This window comes from Onthophagus taurus, chromosome 7 (genome assembly GCF_036711975.1).
Source record: "Onthophagus taurus isolate NC chromosome 7, IU_Otau_3.0, whole genome shotgun sequence".
Classification (NCBI taxonomy): Eukaryota; Metazoa; Arthropoda; class Insecta; order Coleoptera; family Scarabaeidae; genus Onthophagus; species Onthophagus taurus.
In genome coordinates, this window is record NC_091972.1 from 9,870,779 (window position 1) to 9,897,663 (window position 26,885).

The window sequence follows — 26,885 nt, forward strand, 5'->3', positions numbered from 1 at the left end:
AAATCTGTTTAAAAATCTTAACTGTACTAATAAATAAGTAAAAGATTTCAATATAATGGTTATATTAGAACTTATTTCACGTTGTAATGTTGGGATATACAACAAATAAATCTTATACAAAAAGAACGGAAAATAAACATGTAATGCTGAGACATGTATATAATTTTTAGTATGTTGCTGTAAGCGAAGAAATCACCTTAACAAAAACTTAAATAAATATGATACAAAAAAAGTGATTATTAATTATTAAATTTGGGTTAGGCAGTAACGCATTTTACCTTATACGAATAACATTAGGTGAACGAATTAAAAAATAAAGGGGACAAATTGCTAATATTATTATTACCATTACTATAGAGTGTATATATGCACATAAATTTACACCAACCTTAAACCAACTAAGTAGTGCTTTTCATGTATCATTCAATTTGAATATATTAAAGATTCTTACCTATAATCTAAAAAATCTTAAAAATAAAATGAATACATCTTCCTATATTTAAAGCAAAAAAGATAAAAACAAGCTGATATTAAAAAGAAAGCTTCAACTCCAAAAATCCCTTGTTTAATGAGTACCAGGTTGTTGTTGAATCTCTATTTTTTCAACCGTCATATCTGGATTCATCGCAGTCGCTTCTTGAATTGCTTCTGCCAAAGCCCTATCATGATCAATCGGATCACCATCTGATTGAATCGTTATCTTTTGTTCTACTCTCGTTTCAACAACACCATCTCTTTCAGTTTTGTACTAAAATGAAATTATTAAAAAAAAAATTGGATTAAAAAATTAAAATAAATCATACTGTAATCGTTTCAACTGTTCTTGTTTTTGAACTGATGGTCTGCGAGCTGATTATTTCTCCTGTTGCTGAATAATTTCCATCATCAGAAGTGAGATGAACCTTTCGAGCTTCCGTTGCTACAACTGGTACAGAGGATGTTGTTGATCTGACTATTGTTGGATCTCCACCATATACAACACTTTCAGTTGGAACGATTCCACCGGGAATTTCAGCCTAAAAATATTTTAGTACAATATTTAAAAAAACACTTCAAGTTAACTCAATAAAGTTAGAAAGAAATGAGAGTTAATGGACAATATATAAAATAGCTGAAAGATATTGAAGAAGTTCATCCAAAAGTTTAAATGCTTTTTGTACTTACTTTTGATGAAGACTCCATATTTTCATCATAGTCTGGTGGATCAATTGGAGTACCAGAATCATCTGAACTGATAGAGCTAGTGCTGTCGCGTCGGCCCAACTACAAGCCATGCAATGAGTTATAGGGTTAAAAACATGTAGCTGGGTCACATTAAAAGCAACACATAACAATGAAGATTAAAAAAATCTTTTTTGCAATTTCATAAACAAAAAAATGTAATTTTTATGAATGGGGTCATCACATTACGAATAAATGATTAAGATAATAATGCTATTTAAATTCAAACGATTAGATTCATCAACATAATCAGATTAGATTAAACAGTGAAATTAAATAAAAATTGGAGTAAAAAATTAACCTGTTCTCCGCTAACTACAGTGCTGGTGGTTTTAACTTCTTGGGTAACAGTTCGTTGTTCTTGTCTGGTCGCGCTCGATGTCATCGAATGGGCAATGGTTTTCTCTTCGAGTTGTTGGGTGCGAGCATTTGTTCCTAAATCTTCATGAGTGGTAGCTGTGCGGGTTGTTACAGCATGTGCTCTAACAAACGGTGACTTACCATCGTCCGTTGGCTCAGCCTTAATTTTGTAAACAAAAAATATAAAAAAAAGGGTAACGTTAACTATTTAGGAATAATTATTGCAAATTAAATTGTATAAAATATTTATTCGAATTTTTAAAACTTGTGATTTAAGTGTTTTTAAAGCGCTATTAATCGAGTATGATTTTGGTGTGTTGTTACTACTTCAAAAATATATAAATTCAAAAGTCATTTTTTTAATAAATTGTTATGAAAAGCGTTCATTGTTGTTTTTCATGGGAAATAAAGTGGGAAGTGTTTTAAACTAACGGTTTTAACCCAACCCAATTTCACGAACCTGAAAGATAAAATAAGGAAGAAAATAAAGAGATTAGCAGACTTTTTTAAAAGCTTTCTCTAAGCCTATTAACTGCGCAACGAATTAGCTTTACTTAAGCATCGAGAAGTATAGATAACTTGCGGAGCGGCTGTATCTTGATAATGGTAAGACATAGAAGTATGGGAAAAAAATTGGTGGGAAGTGGGCAAGAAAATATCTGGAAAATATTTTGAAGTTGGTAATTAGACGCAACTGTCATAAAGAAACAAAATTCTCGCTATCTCGGAAAGTAAGATGATGAGCTATAACTTTGACAACATCATTTGGTAACTTGGATAATATCGCATCGCTTTTGCTTTGTGACATTTCGCACATATGTCCATAATAAGGGAGGGCAATGCATTTTGAAATATTTACATCTTAATATCTTCTGGACCATTCAACCAAATTGAATATTTTTGGTCTTGTTCAAAAGAGCATTTTATGTTATGTATAGAAAGCAATCTGCATTAGAAAGCAACAAACATTGTTCGTCATGAATTGATGAATTGTTATGGTAAGTTATATGAAGCGATTTTGAAGAACAGAAAGAAGAATCATTAAAAGAGAAAGAAGGACGGTCGAAGGATTAGTGGTTTGGCAAAGGAAGCAATAGATCCACTGTAAATGCAATAAGGAAGTTATAGGGGAAGCAAATAAACTAGAAAAATTTAGACAAAGGAAGAAAATCAAAAGTATGTTGGAAAAAATTATGCTGGTACTGCAAAAGAAAGGTATATCTACGAACTTGGTTAACATCATCAACGACTACCTAAGTAGAAGATCTTTATAACGATAAAATATACTAGGTAAGTATAGGATTCCCACAAGGTGCTATTTTAGGCCCGCTTTTATGGAATGTGTTTTTCGATCAAATATTTGAAGTACAAGAAAACAATAAGTATGTTAAATTGGTCGTATACGCAGACGACTTAGCGGTTGTGATTAATGAATAAAAAATCGAGAAATGCTGCAGTTGCATCGCAAGAATATGTAACGCAATTTCCCCAAAGAAGACATTTTTCTCGAGAAGTGTTTTCAAAATTGGCTAAACGATTACAGTAAATTGGCAACGTGCAGCCCATTCAGACACTTCTAAGAATTCGTGGTACACATTAGTGCGCAATGCGTTGAGCACCAGAAAAATTTCCGACGACCTGGCAATTCCGAAAACAATTGTCTACAAGATATTTCAAGAGAATAATAAGCATTCCTACCAGACAGTTTTACATCGGACTTACAGATACCGATTATGATAACAAGTTGAACTAATGCTGAACAAATACTATAATAATTTGCATAATATGGATCATTGGTTTGAGCAAAACCCACATTGGATGCAGCAGGTAAAGCATCAAAATCGCTGGAGTTTAAAGGTATGGTGCAGAATCGTGGAAGGAAAACACATGGGTTCGTATTTTTTTGACGTAACCCTTAATGGAGAAAAACTTTATGGTAATCTGGCGCATTATGGCCGAAACGTACGCCAGCATTTGGATGAGCAATATCCAAATCACGTTATTGGAACAGGAAGTCTATTTCCTAGGCCGGCGCATTCGCCTGATTTAACTGGTTTAGATTTTTATCTATGGGGTGACTAAAAGGCCTAGGTTTTCAAGAGAAACCAACTACCAACGGCGATTTTTTCTACCGAAACTAGATTAAATAAATGTATCAAGATTGATGGAAGACATTTCGAACATTTGTGAGCAATTTTTGGCTAAAATTTGATTGATGCTAAATGTTTTGGTTTATTTTGTTTTATTGTCATTATTGATGTTTGCTTGGCTCGTTTGCCTCAACACACCTCAAAAACAGTTTTGAACCAGTCCAAAGCTTGGATAAAGTAAAGTGAAGTGTGACGAACTTCAATCTAATTTCTCTTGTCCACTCTGCTGATAAAGATTTTTTTTCCCAAACCTCTAAACCTTACCATTGTCGAGATACTTCGTTCCTTACCGCGACACCCAGTGCATTACTTTTTCAATACTTCCATTATTTCTTACTTTCAGTATTATTATACGAACTAGTACATAATCTCTAGATATATAATATAGTAGCTAGTTAGATAGCAGTACTAAATTCTGTTTGATATCAATTCAAAATGACTTTTGAAGTACTTATTTAACACAGAAAATTCCAAATAAAAAACACTTAAAAAAGTAATATTTTGATTTCTGCAATTCCATTTCTTTGACAACCAAAATAATTTTAATTTTAAATTTCTAAAAACAAAACTAATATGTACAAATGCATTTGAGCAAAAATTAAATACAAATGCTTATCATGAGAGATGCAACTACGTAATTAAAAAAATATTTATACTAAATATTATTCTCACCTTATTAGTTTGACTTGAAATTGTAACCTCACCAGTACGACCATCTTCAACTTTTTCTTCAATATTCTGCGTTACACCATCCCTATCTTTAGTAATAATTTGTTTTGTAGTTGTTTTTACAACAACTGGAGTGGTAGGCGATTTCATATGTGGTATTTTCAAACTTGGCAAATCCTTTAAAGTTTCCGCCGCGTATTCATTCAAATCTTCATCGCTGCTTTCGCCGCTTTCATCACCTTTCTTTACTTTATATTTAACGTTAGTATCTTTAAGATCTTTGAAATGGCTCGGATCGATTTGGGCGTAATTGAGAATTAATTCGTTAGTTACGGGATCTCTACGTGCTGTTTCAGGGTCGATATCTCCAGTTTGTGGATCTATATGTCCCCATTCAGTGTGGATTCTTCCGGTTTCCGGATCAATTTCGCCGGAAAGTGTTAATATTTGAGTTATTTTTGTGTTTGCATCTCTTACTAAAGGATTATTCGGATCAACTTGAACAACTTTTCCGGTTTTTGGGTCAACCATGCTGTACCAAAAGACGGTTTGAGTGGTGACGTTAATTATTCGTCCAGTTTTTGGATCAATTTGACAATCTTTCGGGTTGATTTCTTTAACTTTTCCATCGGAATTTTGAGGCGAAATAAGATAAACTCGGATTAAAATAAGCTTTCCAGTTTTTGGATCAACAACTGCGTATTTCGTGTAAACATCTCCGGATTTCGGTTCGATTTCGGATGTGGAATAAATCGGATTTCCGGATTTATCGACGTCGTTTGTTTTATAATAAATTTGTTTTGTGTCGGGATCAACTTTTACATTTCCTGGAGTAACTTTTTGCGATTTCGTTATTGTTCCAAGTTTCGGATCTAAAACCCCATAAATATTTGAAACATATCCTGTGTTTTGATCAACATGTCCGGTTGAATAAATATCTTGTTTTAGAATTTGATCGTAACGATCGAACAACCATAATTGTGATGTTTTCGGATCGATTTTAACATCTTTTTCGGCGAATTCTAAAAGATTACCTTTTCCATCTATTTTCGGGTCGATTGTTGACACGGAAATAACTTTTCCATAATTAGCGTCGATCTTTCCTGTTTTCGGATTAACGTAACCTTTAACAATAATTTGTCCTGTTGTTGTATCAACGATTCCTTGTTTAATATCTTGTTGTCCCATTGGATCGACGTAAACTAATTGCCCACTTAACAAATCAAGTTGACCATATTTGGTTAAAACTTTATTAGGTGCGTTTCGCAAACCAGTTGAGACATCCACGGAGCAATTTTTAACATCAATCGTATTCTTTTTCGCATCAATTTTTCCTGTACAAGTTATAATCGTTACTATAGGTTCAATTTCGTTACCTAAAGTAATTATTTGTCCTAAATTATCGTTTATATTATCAGTTTTGGGATCAATAACACCTTTATTAATTATAATATTTCCTTCTGGATTTCTCTCAATCGGTACTTCATCAAATCCACCAGTTTTTGGGTTCTTTATTTTTAAAATGTACTTATTTAAATCAAGAATACCATATTTCGTTGTGATTTCGCCGGTTGTTGAATTAATTTTAGCTTTTGTCGATTCCATTTGGCTTTTATCTTTATCAATTTCACCGTTAGGTTTTTTAACACCTATTAGAGATGATATTTCTATTGTTGGATCATTATGCCCGATAATACTAATTATTTGTCCTAACGTATTATCAACTTTTCCTGTTTTTGGATCTTTTATTCCTTCACGCAAAATAATTTGATCGCAATTTTCAGATAATTTTATTGGTTTCGCATCAACTTTACCAGTTTTTACGTTATTGTTAATAATTTTTTCGCTCTTTGGATCAATTAGACCATAAATAGATTCAATTAATCCCGTATCTGGGTTAAATGTGGCTAAAGATTGTTCGGTATGTCCTTTTTCTGGATCTAATTTTCCCGTTTTAGGATCAACCTTAGTAGTAATAACCGTTATTTTTATTAATCGTTTTTTGGGTACTAAGGTTTTTGATGATTCAATTGGCTCAATGGCAAAAACTTGTCCAGCAATCGGTTCTGATTTGTTTGTTAAAAGTTTATTTCCACCAACCAAAATTTGATTTGTGTTAGGTTCAACTTTTCCTTGAACTATTTCGTTTTTACCAGTTGCTGTATCATAAACAATAACATTTCCGGTTTTTGGTTCAATCAGGCCATATTTTGTTTCAACAAAACCATTATCATCAACCAATCCGGTCAGATTTTCAACCAAACCACTTTCAGGAATGACTTGTCCCGTTTTTGGATCTTTTTTAACCGTAATAACCATAACTTTAACAATATTTTGTTTAGGTACCAATCCAATTTTCTTCGGAGATGTTTTAACACTGTCTGGTTTAATTGGCGTCGGTTTCGAAACGTCAGCTTTAACCGGAGTTTTAACAATTTCCGTTTTCGTCACTGTTTCGACTTGTTTAACAGGAGAAGGAGCCACTTTAGGTGTTTGTTGTTTAACTGGACTTTCAGTAACAAGCACTTTTGGTGGAGCAACTTCCTTAATGACAGGAGTTGTTTTTGGTGCCAATAATTGTTTTTCAACTAAACCATCAATAACAGGTTCTTTAATTTCAACTTTAAAACTACGTCCAAAATGTGAATCAACTTTATCTGATTTTGGATTAACAAAACCGCCTTTAAAGACAACTTCACCTGTACTGGGTTGTACTTGACCTTGACGAGTATCAACAACTCCAGTTGTGTGCTCGAATAATGTTAAAGAACCATCAACTGGGTCTAGTAAACCAGATTTAGTGATGATCTTGGTTTTTGTTGCGTCATAAAGTGCTGAGTTAGTTTCTGGTACAGCTGATTTATCAATAAGATTTTTCTTCGAATCCAACTTTCCTGTGCAAGTTGTTACTGTTATTTCTGGATCAACTTCTGAACCAATTTGTATCATTCTACATAAACCTTTCTCAGGGTAATCATTCACAACGATCGTTCCATCTTCTTTCGTTTCAATTGGTAAATCAACTTTTTTACCTGATTTATCAATAAATGAGATTCTCATCAATTTTATGTTGATTATTCCGTGTTTTGTAACAACTTCACCAGTTTGTGGATTCACTATTCCATTATGCATCTCTGTACTTGTCGTTGATGGGATTAATTTATTCGTGGCAGGATCTATTTTACCAACGGTTGAGTTAACAACACAAACCGATTTGGGAATTTCTAAATTGACGACTGTAACTGTATTTGGATCGATTTTTCCCGTTTTAGGGTTAACATTGTTTGAATCAATGATGATTTTATTAGGATTTTCTGTGTTAACGGATGAAACGATTGGTTTTCCAGTTTTTTTATCTTTTTGGATAACTTTGCCGTTTTGCAAGTCAACTTTTCCATTTCTAAACTCAACGACATTTTCAACCGGATCGTAAGTTGCCGTTAATTTCTCAACCAAACCGTTCTCAGTATCAATTTGTCCCGTTTTTTGATTACGTTGTGTTGTAATCACTACGATGTTTATTAAGCGTTTTTTCGGGATTAATTTTGATGGTGTTTTTTCTGATGTATCTTCCGGTTCTTCAACAATAGTAATTAATTGTCCGCTGTTGTTATCTAGATTTCCCTGGGCATTTAAAACAGGTCCTGATAATAAAATTTGACCGGTTGTAGGTAAAATTTTTCCATTTACAGTTGTTTTTTGTCCAGTTTTCGGATCAGTAATAACGATCGATCCATCTTTTTTAATCACTCCATATTTCGAATCAATATCGCCATTAGAAGACTCAATGCCGACAGATTGATCAACTGTACCTTTATCAACATGTAAATGACCAGATTTTGCATCTTTAGGAGCGGTTATAACCATGATTTTAATAAGTTTTGTTGTTTTAGCAACTGGTTGTTGCTTTGTTGGGGTTGGCACCGGTGTTACATCAATGGGTTGTTGTTCACTAACGTCTAATTTAACTGATCTTCCATATCCAGCGTCGACTTTTCCAGCTTTTGGGTTATAAATTCCTCTAAATACGATTCCTTTAGCATTAGGATCATAATTTCCGTGTTTTACTTCATATTTATTCGACTTTGGATCAATACAAGTTAAAGTTGATTGTACAGGATTGAAAATACCATGTTTTGTGTGTACTACATTATTGGTTTCATCAAAAAATCCTAAAGATTCATCAGAATGGGCCGTTTGGGTGTCAAAACCTTTTTTTGGGTCAGTTTTTGATGCAGCCGATTTGATTGGAATCTCTGATTTATCTTCTAAAGAAATCTGTAGGATTTGACTCATACTATCATCTTGTTTTCCCGTTAATGGATCAATTACTCCGGATAAAATAATAATATTTCCGTTTTCATCCAAATGTATTGGCGTTTCAACGGAATCTCTTTTAATTGTTTTTGAAGATAAATTAACAATTCCATATTTAGTGATAATATTCCCATTTTCCATAACACCTTTTGAAATTTCTTTGTGTGCCTTAGCTGGATCTAATTGACCAGTTGTTGGGTTTCTCCTTGCAGTAACAGATGTAACTGACACAGTTGGTTTTAAATCACTTTCTAAACGAACGATTTGTATTAAGTTTGAATCGATTTTTCCCGTTTTAGGATCGGAAACTCCGTCTTTAATGATAAATTCGCCGTTTAGGTTGGTTTCAATTGGTTTAACTTTGCTTCCTTTTTGATCAGAATACAATATTTGTTTCTTTTCTGGTGAAATTGTTCCCACTTTCGTATCAATTTCTCCAGTTGATGGATCGTAAACGGCGTAACACTCCTCAGTAAATCCTTTTTGTTCGTCGACAGCACCAGTTTTAGGATCTCTTTTAGAAGTAATTATTTTAATTTTCACGATACGCTTTTTCGGTTTTAAAACTTGACTTTGCAGAGTCTCTGTAAAACCAATTATTTGTCCGCTTGTTGGATCAGCTTTTCCGGTTCTCGGATCGATTACGTTTCCTTTAACAATAATTATTTGTTTCGTTAAAGGATCGACAATTCCCTGTAATACTTCTTGTTGATTATTTTCCGGGTTAATAATCGTCATCGTTCCTTTTTGTGGATTAATCACACCGTAATTAGTTTCGATTAAACCAGTCTTAGAACTTTGAGTTCCTTTAATACAATCCAATTGACTATGCTCCAAATCAAGTTTTCCTGTTTTAGGATCTTTTTTAAGCGTTGTTATATAAATATTAATTTTTTTGATAGTTTCAATCGGAAGAGGATCTTTTGTATAACGTTCGTTATCTAAGAAAGCTTCACTATCAGTTTTCGGGCTTTTTAATTTTGCTTTTAACTCTTCGTCTTGTCCAGGAACGTAACTAAACGCAAATCCTTTTTCACGTTTCATCGGTGGAGATTGTTGCGTTGTAACTTCACCAGGTAATTGATTTGGTTGATCGTAAGAAAATCTGGATGGTTTTTTAGGCGTTGATTGTTGTTGAGAAGGTTCGTAATCGTATTGTTTCGTATGTCCAGCCAATTCGGGTTGTTGTTTTTCTTTCTTTTGACGGTCGTCTGCTTTAACGGGAACCGTTTTTGGCGGAGAAGGCGTTTTTTCTGATTTTTTATCACGTTTCGAGCCGAGAAACAATAAACCAGGGCTCTAATGTAAACACATGCAAAAAGAAAAAAAATAACTATAGATATACACGTGCAAAATAAAAATTATTTACTTCTCTAAAAAAACGCCACTGTTCTTACTTCTATTTCTACCATTTTTTTTTAATTCAAACTTTTCATATAATATTAAAGCATATTTTTTATAAACACAAACGAACTTACCTTTGATCTCTTTTCTGGAGACGATTTTTTCTCTTTCTCAGAATCTTTGTGTTCACCATTTTGTTCCGGGAGATTCGCATCTTTATTTTCTTTATTTTTATCAGCTATCTCTTTTTTGGGACTGGTTAAAGAACGCTCTTCAGAGACAGGAGACTTCTGAAACATTTAACATATATTTTATTAAATCAAATTGCAAAATTTGATATTTTGAGGTTGGATATGTCAAATGTCATTTTGACGTTTAAATGTCATATTTAATAGAAATGTCATTTTGACGTGCTTCAATTTTTGATTTTACAACATTAAAATGCATTAAACACAAAATCTAGAGGTGAAAACGATTTCTTTGTAAGAAACTAAAATAAACTTAAATAAAAAACGTCATTTTGACAGTTACTGTCAAATTTTAATATACAAATTTAATTTTACCTGTTCCTTCTTTGAATCCTTTGATTTATCCTTTTTACTTGGTTTTTTCGAAGCGAAATGATTGTCAATATCCGGAATATGTTCTGGTGGATGAGACATTGTATGGCGTTTGTTGCCTTCGTAATTATCTTCATCCATTGCACCACCTCCTAAAGCTTTTACAACGATTTTAATACTTAAGTTACAAATTTTTGATCGACTTACGATCCATGCTTCTGGAAGTTAATCGACGTCCGGTAAGTGATCGTTCGAAATGTGGAGCAGGACGATCGATGGGTGTACGTTTCGTTTCGTAATGAGTTCTTCCCGAATACCTAAATTTGGACCCTAATTTCGGGAATAACGAAGATTTTTGTTTCGTTTCGGGCGACATTAACCGGAAAAATGTGTGGTGTTCAACGCAAGTTTTCCATAATTTTTCGGCAGCTCTATGATTAGCTAATTTGAACCCAATGGTTGATTCGAATTGTTCAAATTCTCCAGGACGAATTTTAATATAAAAATTGTGTCGTTTGTAGCTTATTTTTAAGATTTTCGGCCAAGCAAAACGATTAATTCGCAATTGATCCCGATAAACTAATAAACCAGATGCGCAAACACCTAACATTATGTCGACACCTTCGGAATCTTTAGCTGAATGTAAATCGACGCCGTACATGGCTAATTTTTTAGCATTTTCTAAATAGTGTAATTCAGCTTCTGCGGGACTTTGGCCTCTATGAGTCTTGTGAAGTTCCATAACTTTAGATTCGAGTTCACCGCTTTGATTCGGTGCAAATTTGAATGTAGAGAGATAATTTGTACCCATTGAATCGGCATCGTAATCTCCTAACTCAGATTGAACGAGATACGATCCTAATAGTGCGTGAGTAACAAAAGAACACGGAAGACGATTGTTGAGAATATCGTTGCGTATTTGAAGACATAAATGATATCGAGTGATGTCTTCTTGTAGTTGAGCCGGATCGGGCGGATAAAATTTAACGGCAAAATTAAATTGCCACGGTTCGGATTTCATAACTTTTCCAATTCTTTCTTCAAGATCTAACCAATTTCTTGGGTCATGTCTATCGCTGTAGAGTAATCCGAAATAATCTTTTTCTATTATATTTATAGATTCGCATACTTTTAACAAAAGTTCTTGGCCTTTTGCTCGTCGCTATTAAAAAAATCAAATTTGATATTTATATTTTATTTAGATTGAAATTACTTACATCGATATAAATATCGAGCACAGTTCCATCTAGCAATGTTATTTTTGCTAGGGCATTTCCAGATTTACTAGGCGAAGAAAGCTTGTTGGATGGTGATTGATTTTCGGTTCCGATTGCCATCTTCTTTTCTTCAGGCATTCTCCTCTAAAATTAAATAATTTAAGTTGAGACAAAGATAAAAATAAAACTTTAAACTTAAGCTGAATAATTGTGGTTTTGTTATAATCTTACTAATAAAACCACAAAGTATCTAATTCTAACGGAAAATTAGATGTTTGATTCGTCACCGATAACTTTCTCTATATTTTATGGGTTAAAATACACAAAAAAATGTTTAACAATAGTATAATTTATTGATAAGTTTATTATCAAATAAAACGAAAAGATGACAAGATTAAGTTTGATTAATAAGATAAAAAAATGTAATAAAATAATTCAAAACATTATGTACTGCTCATCATAAAATTCTTGAAATACGCAAGAGAAATGTATAAGCAAAGTTATTCATTCCTATAAATAACCAATTTAAAGAGACAGACAGTGATGCAATCCATACTACCATTTGAAACAAACATGTTTGAAATTAAACAAATAAATAATTCAAAACGCAAGTTGTTTGAATTAACCAAAATAACTGTTTCTAATGAAGTTATTATAACATAATCATTATATTAAAACATTATTTCCTGTCTTTCACTTCATGACATGAATATGACTCATTAATATGTAAGCATAGAACAAGAAAAATTAAGAACAGATAAGAAACAATTACGCATGCATCTAGTATTAGTCATAAATACAGTTAGAATGTAATTCAATGAAAAGAACAAAAAAGAAGTTGTTTTAAGCTGATACACTTTATGGAATTAAAAAAAAATTAGGAATGTTGAGAATTCCAAATAAACTTGTTCACAGCTATAAATAATCATATAAAAACTCGTCAATGACGTAACGTCTTCATATATGCAATAAAACGACTAAATTGTTTATTCTAGATTAAATAATTAAAGAATAAATGAGAAGGATAACGAGAAATGAAATATATGGAATTTAATAAACTTATAATTGAGTGAATATTTTTTAAAATGGAAATAATGGTGAGACATTTTTCCAAAGAATGGTTGCAGAAATTAGAGACAGAATTATGTCATTAATTCATATGCTATTACACAAAAAATGTTGTATATTGTTGTAAACGACTCCTTGGCCTTGTTTATACCAATAACTATTGTTCAGAGTTTCTGTATATTTTATTTTGTAATTACCAACTCTTTTTTTTTATCGTGTATACGCTGTTGATTTTAAACTGATTTTAAAATGAAAGCAACCAGAGAAATGAGTCGTTACTCCCTCGCTATATTTTCATGTCATGATGCCCGAAACTATTCGTTGAAAATAATGTTTATCCTTTTTTAGCTCTCGAAGAAGCGGCAGTGCTGGGACGAAATTAGCAACATAAGTCTTCACAAAGTTTTCATCAACCCAAGTTTAATGTGAAAACGATGATGTAGAGGAGAATGCATGATATTGAGTTCCTTCATTAAATCATTATAAGTACCAGCAAACGTACAAAACGAATTTTGCACATTGTAAAATTTCTGGGCACCGTGAAAAAGCAGTTAAGTCGCCTTTACCAAATTTTACAGAAGAGCCAAAACAATATCAATTAAGAAAATTGCAGAAAAAGTAATATACGGATCATTCATTTTTATAACTAAAGTGTATTCATTTGCTCACGGGTGGCAGATAAATAGAGAAAACGTATCATTTCCTTTCTTTTTCAAGTCGAAATTTTTGTTTCTTTGGCTGTTAAGTTCTACTCTTTTAGACGGAAACCAAGAAGTTCTGATTTTATTGCTTTGACAACCTCAAATCACGTAGTAATCACTTAGCCCGCCTTGAACAATCAAATGTGGCTCGACAGAACTGGGATATTGAGTAAATATGGAGTCAAGTCAGCACACTGTTCATCGGAACTGTCTGAATATCAGTTATTATCTCCACAACATTTGTTGATACCGGTAAGCTTGCATTGCAAAAAACAAGTTTTATGGCAGAAGGCAATTTAGGAAATTTCCTTTATAATAATTGTTCTTGTGATTTCCCGTCATATCAATGGAACTGAAAAGGTATACTTTCTCTTACCTTTCATTTACTGTGCCAATAACACAGCTAACACAGCATATATGGGGACTTCATCGCTCGTTTTGATCACCGATTAAAACACCAAAATAGGTTTTTTCACATTTTCAGAAAATGGGCAGTTTTGTGACATCACCAGAAGTCCTCCAGAAATATATTAAAACATTTCAAGAGAAATTTCGCAAACGAACAACGCGTTTCACTTGACAATTTCGTCATTGAAAAAACTTTCTTAACTACACAAAACCACACAATCCGAAACTCGAAAGAAGATTGAATAAAAGAATAATACGATTCATTTTTACGTTATTTTTGTATTGTAAAATGTAGTCCTTCTAAATTACCCCCCCATAAAATTTACTACCTGCCAATATGACACGAATTTTTTTTCTATTATTAGAAAGGCATTGTGAAACTAATGGGCTGAACTGTGTTACCAAAACAGTCACAGCTAATGTTATTGGATGATTCGTAGTTTAAAATGGGTATACTAAACAAATTATTGGAACCATAAACAATAAGGAACATCCAGAAACTTTGAGATACAAGTTCCAGGAACACGCAACATAAACACAATGTTCGTTTGTGTTCCTTTCGGTGTGGACGTAGTTTAATTATATTTATCGCTAAATACGGAAACAAGAACTTGTAGGAACATTTCTTTCTGCAACCATAAACATTAAGGAACATCCAGAAACTTTAAGATACAAGTTCCAGAAGCAAGCAACATAAACATAATGTTCTTTTGTGTTCTTTTCGGTGTGGACGTAGCTTAAGAAAAAAAGTGATTATTGGCGAAATTATCTTAATTCCAAAAAGATTTATTTTATACTCATTAAAAAATTTAAAATAATGTTTTCTAATACTTACTCGTTGCTATAAATAATCATTTAAAAATCAGCCAATGACGTAATGTCTTTGAAAAAACAAGATTGTTGGGACCAAATTAAATAATTGGAGATTAAATAAGGAGAAGAAAGCTCATGCGAATTATTAGGGACACAAGAAGGAAGCAATTATTAAAAAGCATTTTTATAAAAATCTTAAGTACTTGTAGGAAGGATAACTTAATTGCAAAAATACTTTATAATTTTATTCGTTTTATCGATAAAACTTGCAAAAAACAAAATATAGATGGCGTAAGTACACTTAGCATAGTTCTTTGATATTCGATTAATCAAAAAAATCAATTTATTTTTCTCGGTAATTTTAAGCGATTAGAAACCGTTTAAATGTTCAATAAGACTTCAATTAAAACGAGCTTTAACTTTGACCTCTTATTCTATCAAAAGTAATATAACCTAAATTATCTAGGTCACTTATTTTAAAATCCCTATTTCAAAGACAAACTCTTAAAACATACATTAAACTAAGTTCAATTTGATATTAAATTCAAAAATACTTCCTTTATTGTATACTTTTTACGCTGGGTACTGTTATATACGCAACGAGCTACCTGTTAACGCCCAACATTTTAATAGGTCGCGGCGCGTAATCTTTATTGTAAAACGTTAAATATTAACTCCAAGTAAACTACCAAGCCCCTTCTCTAAACTTTTATCAGTATGCTTTTATATTTACTTTTATTAAAATCTTACCTCGTCGATTACAGGTGTTATCCATTCAGTTTTTAATCAGTACTTGTATATTTTCTTTTTTTTTTTCTTTTGCCCGCGATTTGTATTGGTGACAGTTAAGAGGAACTCAACACATCGAAGTAAACTGGGATCGGCACATACATAGAAAGAGGTATAAACAACAAACAACACCGATATACACACACACGCACACTAACCGAAATCGCTACTGTTATTTATTGATAATCCGATTTAAATCCGAATCAGTTCGGTGTCGGTTTTTTATCATTGAATTCTCGAATCGAGCGGATTATTTATAATGATGATCTCTGTGAAAACGATGACCGTTTGCGATTCGTTTGTGGTTTGTGTGTTGTTAGATCGGTACTACTTTTCATGCGTACGTATAGATGGCTCTGAATGGATAACATGGACGGCGATGTAGGTATACAACGTCGTCGCAGACTGTACCTACAGTGACGGACAAAAGTCTACGTACAGCATTGAATTATGAAGTTTTTGAAAAACATAATAAGATCATAGAAAATTAGTATTACAGTGTGATTAAGGATACCTACTTATTTACAACAAAAAAAAACAAATAGCTCAATAGCTACATAACGAAAAATTAACAAACAAAAAAATGATGACCAGTTTTACACTGCAATAACTTTTGAACGTATTGCTCGATTTGACTTAGGTTTTTTTTTATTTGAAACCCTTTACCATTATTTCAGTATGTGGGTTCCCCATTTTGGCGCTCTTTAATTTCAGCAATGGTGAATAATGCTAATGCGTGTTTTCTCTCTACACTTTAAACCTTGCTGTAGGTGGACCAACAAAAGATCGTCTTTTCTGATCACTTCTGTTTTTTGTTCAAGTATCTATAAATTGTTGTTAACACCAAAGTTACGCTCTAAAGAATATCAGAAATTAAAGCAAGCTAATGAAATTGACTACTATAATGGATTTTACAGCAAGACACCCCGAAGAAAACCGCTGATTTCAGAATAGAATCGCTGTCTTCGACTAGAATTTGCTTAATATCATGTCGATAAGAGAATGGATTCAAGGTTTTGTTTAGTGTCGAGTCGAAGTACAACCTTTTTGGAAGTGATGGTAGGGCAAACATTTGAAAAAGTGACTTGAAAAATTTGATACGAAAACACTGAAATCTGCGTTAGTCGAATCTTGGGCAGAAGAGGGCCAACGAAATATTGAATTTTAAATACTGTAGTTACATGGATCTAATAATTAATTTCATCTCTAATCACACTATAATACAAATTTTCTGTTATTATTATTACGTTATACAAAAAGCTCATAATTCAATGGTATGTAAACTTTTCTCCGCCACTGTATAGAACTACACTACATTAAAATTTTGTACATAATGTTCGCATTACGTCATTCTTTATAGATAGAATGGATTCGTCATAAAGATCAATTAGTTGTATAAAAGTTTTTTTTTCGTTCATTTAAACGTTATTTGGTAACCTCTCCTGACCTACATAGAAAAATGTCGTGTAGAAAAAATATAACTTTGCTGGCAAGTTAAAAATTTTATTTCTTTTAAAATGAGAGAGATTTGTTTATATTCTAACTGTCGACTTGACTATTTTAAAAGTACGTGATTATATGAAAGAATGCATTGTGTATGTATCTGCATAATATGCGTCCGGAAATGTCTAATTTTCATGTAAATTGTTAGAATTCGTTGTGTGGCGGTTTTAAATTGAGAGTACTATTGTGTGTGTAATTACAGTACGGCATATTATTGCATTAATAATGATTTAATTGGATTAGAGGGTGAAACGTGCTTAATTAATAAAAATTTAAATTGATTTTATTACCTGCAATTAGCAGGTTATAATGAAACATTACGTAAAAAACAGCAAAGAAATTAAATTAATTAAAATAAAACGTTTTCTAAAGTGTTACAGGTTTTACAAGGATTTATGGAGATAGATGTTTTTCTATGGATTCTTATTTTTTTTTAATTCTTGCTGATTTTTTTTGGTTTCCCCAACATTTTTTTAAAATAATATAGATTTTTTTAAGATTTTTATTGAATCAAAACAATTTGTAGTTTAAGATTTTAAAAATTTCTTCCACATTATTTATTATTCCAAATGGTAGACAACCAATTTCAAAAATACGTTAATTGGGTTGCATACTTCTTTTGGTAAAATTTTTAAATTGATTTTTTTAAATATTACACGTGTATTTCAACCAATTCTATTCAAATTTGATAATGTTTTTTTGGCATGAGAAAGACAATTATGGAGTCCGTTTTACCGGTTTTACTATAGCAGGTAGAGTGCGCTCTGTAATGTATTCTTTATGGATTAAAATAACCACAAGTTTTATGAGAGTATACTTTTTGACTTTTGGCATAGAAACTTTATAAAATAAAGTTTATTTTTTCTAACCAAGAGTCAACGATTCATTTTGTTTATGGATTTGTAAATGGAAAGTCAGCAGAAGCAGCCCGAGAGTATAGGAAAAAATATCCAAATAGAAGACATCAGCATTCTTAGACAATAGACAAATAGTTGAACAAGGGATAAATAATGATCGGGTAGACCGTAATAATGTTAGACTGCAAAGAAACTTTAGAAGATGAATTTTGCGTTCGACAAAGACCCGAGTAAGAGTGTTAGAAGAGTTTTAAAACATGATATAGACATGCTTATCATTTAGAACCCGTGCAAGGATTGCAAATTGCAACCAGGCGATGAAGAACGGCGTGTTACGTTTTGTCAGTGGGTTGTTATTGCAGCAGCCAACAATCGAGATTTCTTAAATAATGCAATGTGGACCGATGAATCATGATTTACAAGACGTGGAATTATTAACTTTCATAATTTACGTGTTTGGGCGCATGAAAATTCCCATGCGATTCGGCCACGAAACTTTTAACATGAATTTTTAAGACTAGAAGTTAAACTAGAACTAACACAAGACCTTGAACTAGAAAGTATCGGGTTTAGCCGTGCGTCTTCAGACCGAGATTCGTTATATCGAGGTTTTACTGTAATGTCAAATTATATTGATATGTTGCATTTTATGTGGGACAAAATAACTAGGTACGCCCTGGTTTCTATGGAAATATGTTTTTGTATTCTTGTATTCTTTCAATCTCATTTAGTTTTTGAATCATAACCTGTTATATTGTTAGAAACGCAAAATCAGAACATTTTTAATCTTCGCTTGGGGTGAGTCGCTAAATTACTCTATGGGTTATAATTGTATACTGAAACTGTTTTCTGGATCAACATGGAACGTTTTTGATTCAAAAGGTTTCCTGCTATCTCTTTTAATTTTTGAGTTATAACCTGTTATATTGTTAGAAATGTAAAACCACAGAATTTTTAACTTTGGGTTGGCTTGTGTTCGCTAAATTACTCGATGGGTTATAATTGTGTACTGAAACTGTTATCTGGGTCAATACGAAACGTTTTTGATTCAAAAAGTTTCTTTCTATCTTTTTTAGTTTTTGAGTCATAACCTGTTATATTGTTAGAAACATAAAATTGCAGAATTTTTTATTTTGGGTTAGGTTGGGTTCGCTTATTAGATTAAATTAGATTAATTAAGAATATTTTTAACATCTTATCCCCTTTAACGATCTATTAACCTCAATATTTTTATTATCCATCTTTCGTAAAATTCACTGTAATAATAATAATTAATATTTGATGCCAATACTTTAATTAATATTTTCTAAAATAACAAAAACATTTAGGCAACGCATATCAAGCCCGTGTGAGTTGTGTTGCATACGTTGACGATAGTTAACGTACATCATATATATACTATCTTCTATATCGCTGACTAAGGCAGCAAAAGAGTGTAAACACTAGAGTGCAGATATATATATATCTGTCTTTGTCGTACCCCGGTCGACTCAAGAGACATGTGTGAACACGTGATGAGTACGCTTTTATCTTATTGGACGGTGAATTAAAAATTAATAGCAGCTGATGACCTTGATGTTTATAAATCAACAAATAAATGTTTGACATAAACATAACCTAAAATCTAAATATTTAGTTATGTATATTATAGGTTTCATGTGTATAATAACATAATTATTAACATATTTTAGGACTTAGCAATTTAAAATGTAATTATTATTTGTTAAGAAAGTGAAGAAAATTTGTTAAAAGATATTTTTGGGGCCTAAAAATTGGTTGAGCAGGTAGAAGGAACGATCTCAGTGTAATAAAAAAGAATTTAAAGCCCTCCTTTTCTTGAAACATTTTTCTTAAAAATTTAATTAATAATTACATCGATATGATGAAAATTTTATGATAGAATATTATGTACATTAAATAGTAAATTCTTTAAAACTTAATTACATCCGATCTAAGTATTATAAACTCGTTTTATTTAAAAATCAATAGAGTAAAATAGTTTTCTTAAAATTCGTCTTTTATTTTGTTACCCTTTTGTAATCTAATCAAAAATAATTGGTGTAACCCACAAGTCTGGTAAGTACATGGCGCAAACATAAACAAACAAGCAGCTAATTATTAATAATGAAAATTTTAAGATAGAATGTTATGTACTTTAAATAGTAAGTATATATTTTATATCTTTCATTAATGTAACAACTTCTTTAAATAGCGTGAGCCCACAAATTATGTTAAAAATTATATATTTTTTTTAATGAACAATCTACATAAAGTTGATATTTAATGCAATATTTAACCTCAATTTCACACAAAAGTACATATACTCTAATTTATTTGATGCATCAGTGATAATTTATAGTTAAAGTAAACCATCTATAATAATAATTGCATTTTAAACACTTCACACTCTTTAAAATTTACGATTCGCGCTAGCGCTTTCACGACACCGGGGTACGACAAAGACAAAACATATATCATTCCGTCTTCTTTTGATGGAAACGCTCGCCACTCATTGCTTAGATAGGGAGTCAGCGATATAGAAGATAGTATATATATGACGTACATTAAAAATTCATGCAATCACAAATGTCTTTAGATTTATCAAATCTATTTAATTAATTTTGTTAATCTTTAACTTAATACTTTTTTAATATGAATTTGTAATTTAGTTGTAATTAATATTATCATTATATGTATTATAATCAGTCAATAAATATTCAAATTTTATTATTATTTGTTGTAAAACACTGCCATCTATTTTAGAATGAACGTAGTATTAACCCCCCACTATTTATATTCTAAAGTAGAGCAAGACCGTTAAAGATGTCTCCATAAATCAACCCCAAACAGCTTTTATTCAAACGATTCAAACTAATTAAAGATAACATTTCAATGTGACAATTTAATGACCTATTATTCCCTTTTAATGACAAGAAGATCGAAACATATTTAAAAGAGGATAATTAAATTTTAATTATCATAAAATCGCTGAATATTAAAACGTTATAGTAAAAACGTAATATTTTCGCAAAAACTTTTTATAGCAAGGCTTATTTTTAAAAATGACTCATTTTTTGTAGTTAAAAACCTAATTTGATGAAATTCAAAATTTTTTCCACACATTATACAGTCGACCCTGCAAATATTCGCCTTGATTGAGAATGTAACGCAACCGAATGTACACAAACGGTCGACTGTGTTACGCGTGTGATTTCCTATTGGATATTTTAGACGTAGTTCCTTCCTCGAAGTAAATATGTCGAGTAAAGGTGAAAATAACAAAGATCCGCCAGCGGAGGTACGTATCCTTAAATATTCCATCATTCGATTATCGCGAAATAAGGGCACAACGTTTTTATTTGTCGTCGGGGCCCCATCGGCTTCGTTTTGATTAAAAACATCGTCCAACGATGCGCGAGTCTCAATAGCGGTATGGCGTCTGTTTGTTTCAAAAGCGGGAAAACGGGTTTTCTTCATTTCCGAATCAATTTCAACGTTTTCCCTAATCATTTTCACCACGAGGTTGCCCCAAAACAATATCGCAATCACTTTTCGAGGCTATGTAAAAAAAAGATAAAATGGCGGGAAACTTAATATTATCTCATATTATCTTAACACATTAATTTAACTAAAATTAAAACTCACTTTATTATTATATTTTACGTCAATTAAATAATAAAAACTATAGCAACTACTACAATGTTTTTTTCTTAAAATTTCTTTTAGAATAATGACAAAGATGCCGAAAAAAGCGAGGTTAAAAATGATCAAACTGATGATGCTACAACTAAAGAAAACGACGAAAAGGTAAATGAACCCATGGAGACTGATGTTAAGAATGGTTCATCTGTTAAAGATGAACTGGGAGATGCTAATAAGAGCTCGGAGGATGATAAAGATGGATCGATTGATGAAGCAAAACCTAAAAGCGAATTAAGTGAAGAAGAAGAGGTGGATGAAGAGGAGGAAGAGGACGGGGAAGAAGAAGAAGATGATGACGCCTCAATTGAATCTGAGAAAAAAGATAAAAAGAACGCGAAAAAGCCCACAGAGTCAACTAAATCCGAAAGAAAAAGGGATGGAAAGAAAGACGAAGATACCTCTTCTAACGATACTAAAGAAACAAAAATAGAAACACCAGAAGGACCAGGAACTCCTTTAGGGGAAATCCCTCGCGTCGATGCCTCTATATCTCGATTTAAAAACGACGATTTAAAATTACTCCACCAACTAATTTACGATTTACCCGGAAAGGCAACAGTTTTGAAAAAAAATATAAAAAAATTTAATGGTTTCGCTTTGGCTAAAGGCAGCGACGAATACAACAAAAAAATCGCTAACGTTCAAACGTTCGAAGTGAAACAGCTAAAAAGCATTTGTGAAATGCTCGATATGGAGAAAAAGGGCTCGAAAGATGAAATAGCCCAAAGAATCGTCGAATTCTTAAATCATCCGAAAGATACCGGTAAAATCGATGGTGGTGGGCGACCAAAACGAACGGCTGCTGTTAGAGCTAACAATAGGGGCTATTCTTCACATGATGATTCATATTCAAGTGATGAAAAACCGTCGAGAGGTCGACGAGATAAAGGAAAACGTTCGAATTTAAAAGATGAAAGTTCAAATGAAAGTGACGAAGATTTTCAACCGAGCGATGCTAGTGAAGAAAAAGCTAAACCGAAACAACGGAGACAATCCGCCAGGCGGCGGCAGCAATCTGAGGAATTAAGCGATGCCGAAGAGGACAGTTTAGGAAGTTCAGAAGAATCGAATGTAAGATTAATTAATTTAATTAAAATTGAATTATTTCAATTCAAATTTGTTTTGTTTAGCCCGAAGAAAAGGTGAAAAAGAGAAAAGTAGCAAATAATAGGGGGAAAGGGAATGTCGGAAGAGGTCGAGGACGTAAACCAGCTCAAAATAACACAACACCCGGCCCTAAGAAGCGACCAGGAAGAGGGAGAGGGAAAAAAGTTAGTTCTGAATCAGATGATGGGGATTCTTCCGAAAATGAACCACTTATTAAAAAGGCTAAAAATCAAGATCCGCCTACGGTAAAGTTCTTTATGATTTTATTTAATCCCAAGGTATTCTTATAAAAGATCAATTTTTTAATATCAATCCTCAAATTTGACACACTGTTCATTTTCTGTTTAAACTATTTTGAAAATGGTTGATTGCAACATTGGTATAGTTAAATTATGAAAATTTAAAAAAAAAACGATGAATTATATTTTTTTTATTCAATTTTGATGCTAAATGTTTCAAAATTTAAGAGATTTCTTCTTCAGGCACAACGACTTAAAAGTACAAAACATATATTTTTAAGTGAGAATAAAACTTTCATAAAATGACTTAAAAAATTATAACAAAAAAGGTAAAAAGTTAATGTTTACTGTCAATTGGACGCGTTATGCATCACTTGACTAAGCGACAAATGAATAATGTTGAAAAAACGGGATTTTCGTTTTCATCTCTCTAAAAATATAAGACTTTTCAGAATAGACAGGCTCAAACTATTGAAAATGGTCACTCGTTACGTTTTACGATTATACAGGTTGTTTCTATAAGTCGTGACTTACAGAATCACTTAAGATCACTAAAACTATAACATCTCTCATCTTATCCATTTTACAAACAAGTTTCTTAATATTTCTTTTTGTTTTGTTCAAAAAAGATCACATATCAAATTCAAAATCAGATTATTAGCTTCTAATTTACAAAATTAAAGTGTAAAAAGTTGTAAAATGAAATTAAGGACGAAGTGTTACAAGTTTACAAATTAAAATTTAAGAACGCTCTTTTTTAACAAAAGAAATATTAAAAATCTTGGGAAATATTCAAGAATCATCATGAGGCTTAAAAATCGTCGATTTTTTTAAATCAATGTAAAATGACACCAAAAAAAAACGTTAAAAAGAAAATGCGGAAAAGTGACTAATACTAGATTAACTTCTATTATATGATAACTAACTTCAGGTTTAAAATGTCAACCTCAATTTTGATATATTTGTAATCTTCATTAAAAATCCTTTAAAATGAGTACAAACACGACATATTTATCTTCAATATTAATAAAGTTATGGCCAACTTCCGGTTAAGAATGTCAACGTAAATTTTGACATATTTGTAATCGTCGTGAAAAATCCTTTAAAATTAGTCCAAACATGACTTAATAAGCAACTTCCGGTTTGAAATGTCAATGTCATTTTGACATATTCTTAATTTTTATAAACTGTCTTAATATTTGTCACAAAAACAAAAATATAATAAAAAAATTAAGGTTGGTATTAATAGAGAGGTGGAAGTACTAGAGGGGAAGATGATATCCAGACCAAAATACATTAATTCAATTAAAGACAACGTGGTTAACCACCAATGCGATCAACCGTCAATAAAAGGCGCGAAACCGATCGTTGGTATTAATATTTAAAAATTAAATTGCTATCTTCATTGTTGCTAACTTAGGGTTTAATGTTTTTTATCCACAATCACCTTATAATTGAAGTGTTTTATCCACACTTATGAACCATATAAAGTACCACTTTATCCACTAGTGGAATAAAGTTACTTTATTCCACTAGTGGAATAATGAAATATACAATCTTAAATCAATCATATCCTTTTTATTATGTATATTAACATTAACATTTATATTAATAGACATTTCATTCTTTGATTTGTCATATTTTACTTAATTAATTTAATTTTGTCATATTTTACGTAATTGTCATCGTTTAGTCATTTAGAAGTCTTGGTTGAAAGTATAAATAGGGTCAAAACGTTCCCAATTATGAGTTAAACATATTCCCCAAATTTCATTTTCCAAGCGTTTATGGTTTTAGAAAAAAAAAAATTAAACCAACATTTTTCGCCATTTTTGAAGGGGTGTAGCTCCTTAGGGGAGCCGAAGTCGCCCATGGTTTATACAGGGGGTGATTCAAAAAACCGCTGACAGACTTCTAGAGTAGATAATACAAGAAAAATTAAGATGAATAGTCTTAATGTACATGGGGTCGGAAATGCCTCGTTGGCGAGATATGAAAAGCACTTTTTTAAAAATATTGTCTACGCCATTGCTCTCTACGCGTGTAAAGTGGTCCATTTTCTATCAATTAGTCTCTTACACAACTTTGGTCAAAGCAATAGTTTTTAAGAAAAACACGTTTGTAGAAAATTTGTTAATTCAATCAAAAACTGTTGCTTTAATCAAAGTTTTGTAAGAGAGCAATTGATAGATAATTGATCACTTTACACGAAAATACTGCCCGTTTGACAAAATTAGCAGTGGAATTGAAAATATTTTTAAAAAAGGGCTTTTTATTGCAGATAATGTTTAATTTTAAAGAAACTTTGACCCGCTATATCTCGTTAAGGAGGCATTTGCGACCCCATGTATATTAAGACTTTTCATCTTAATTTTTGATATATTACCTGCCCTAGAAGTCTGTCAGCAGTTTTTTGAATCACCCTGTATATTAAAGTACACTTAAAATTCAGTAAAGAAAGCACTTATTGCCGTTTTATAATCTTTTATAGCATTATGCAGGACTGTTGAATTGTGTGCAAAAATATCATAGTATACCTTCAGGGCTTGCCAATTGTTTCCCCTCTTTATCATTTCTTTAGAGCCTTTAAAGTCCAAATACACAATCAGGTGGCATTGTTGTACAAGTTAATTGTGATTTTCATAACAAAAACTATAACGTGTATGTCTGTCTGAACAAAGTACGTTGTTTTAAACAATAATAAAAAATTGCTACTCTTGCTTAATAATAGTCAAAAATTATTAGTTAAACATTGCGGCACATAGCGCTACATGACACGATACTTTATTTTTTTACGCAAAAACTATTAACTTTAAGGAAAAAATTAAAGAGACAAAAAAGTAGCACTAAAGAATGAGCTTTAAAACTCATGCTGAAATTGAAAAACGATGATACAATTCATCGTTTTTGTTTTAATTTTCATAATTTATCTATAAATCTAAAACTCGTTTTAACCATTTATTTTTAAGGATGAAGAAATCAAAACATACGTAAAAGGTATATTGGAAGGTGCTAATTTGGAAGAAATAACAATGAAAACTGTGTGCAAACAAGTATACGCACATTATCCTAATTTTGATTTAACACATAAGAAGGATTATATAAAAACCACTGTAAAATCAGTAAGTTTTTAAATACACAATAAAACCTTGATATAACGGAAATATGGGAAATACTAGATCTTAAACTAAAAAACATTTAGGTGTAGCCATCTTAAGAGACGTTTGGGGATTACCCTGAGGTTATTTATGAACATGGGAAATAATCATTTGAGTTGGATTCTATCTATGAGCGCTAACATTTATATTTACATATACTGATGTATTAAATAGATAATAATACTCTCACATAAAAATATGTTGTCCCATTATATCCAAAGTCCATTATATTGAGGTTTTATTTGAGGTATTTTAAAAATACAGATCATTATATTGTCTTTTTTTTATTTCAGTTGATATCAACGTGAATGAAAAAAAAAAACCGATCCATAACATTATCCCGTTTTTTCTTCTCAAAATGAATTAAAAAATCATGCAAGTACAAAGCAAAATTGTTAAAGGAATTTTTTGTCCTGTATCATTTCCATTATACTTTACCTATTATTAATTTTCAAATAATATGATGAATAAATGATATTTATGTTAAAAAGCAATTACAGTTATTGATAAAATAAAATTAAAAAAATAAAAAAAAAACAGGAGTATGTATGTATACAATATAAATGATTTTTAGAAATACACGCTGAATTTTTAGTAATGCGCAAAACCAGCTCTAGCTTAAAAGATACAAATAAAACTTGTTTTCTATTTTGTGGTCTTTATTATTAAGTTTTATTATTAATTTTTTTCTGAAAGGAGGGG

The 26,885-nt window shown here is 31.6% G+C and overlaps 2 protein-coding genes across 3 annotated transcripts; one reads left to right on the top strand and one right to left on the bottom strand.

The window, feature by feature from the left end:
• Positions 1–45: 45 nt before the first annotated feature.
• LOC111423828 (protein 4.1 homolog) lies at positions 46–15,959 on the bottom strand. 2 transcript variants are annotated; one of them, XM_023057201.2, is made up of 10 exons: positions 15,579–15,959; positions 11,839–11,982; positions 10,829–11,783; positions 10,625–10,779; positions 10,196–10,351; positions 4,404–10,016; positions 1,523–1,741; positions 1,165–1,263; positions 804–1,016; positions 46–748 (listed from the first exon to the last, which is right to left on the bottom strand). In XM_023057201.2, the coding sequence occupies exons 2-10, from the start codon at positions 11,974–11,976 to the stop codon at positions 566–568; spliced, it is 7,731 nt and encodes a 2,576-aa protein (XP_022912969.1). In that variant the 5' UTR covers positions 11,977–11,982; positions 15,579–15,959; the 3' UTR covers positions 46–565. The 2 variants fall into 2 exon arrangements, with proteins under 2 accessions (XP_022912969.1, XP_022912970.1); XM_023057202.2 differs by lacking the exon at positions 1,165–1,263.
• Positions 15,960–21,022: 5,063 nt separating this feature from the next.
• On the top strand, positions 21,023–26,834 carry LOC111423943 (protein Dek). Its single transcript, XM_023057335.2, has 5 exons — positions 21,023–21,275; positions 21,704–22,750; positions 22,810–23,031; positions 25,995–26,147; positions 26,477–26,834. The coding sequence occupies exons 1-5, from the start codon at positions 21,234–21,236 to the stop codon at positions 26,489–26,491; spliced, it is 1,479 nt and encodes a 492-aa protein (XP_022913103.2). The 5' UTR covers positions 21,023–21,233; the 3' UTR covers positions 26,492–26,834.
• Positions 26,835–26,885: the final 51 nt, after the last annotated feature.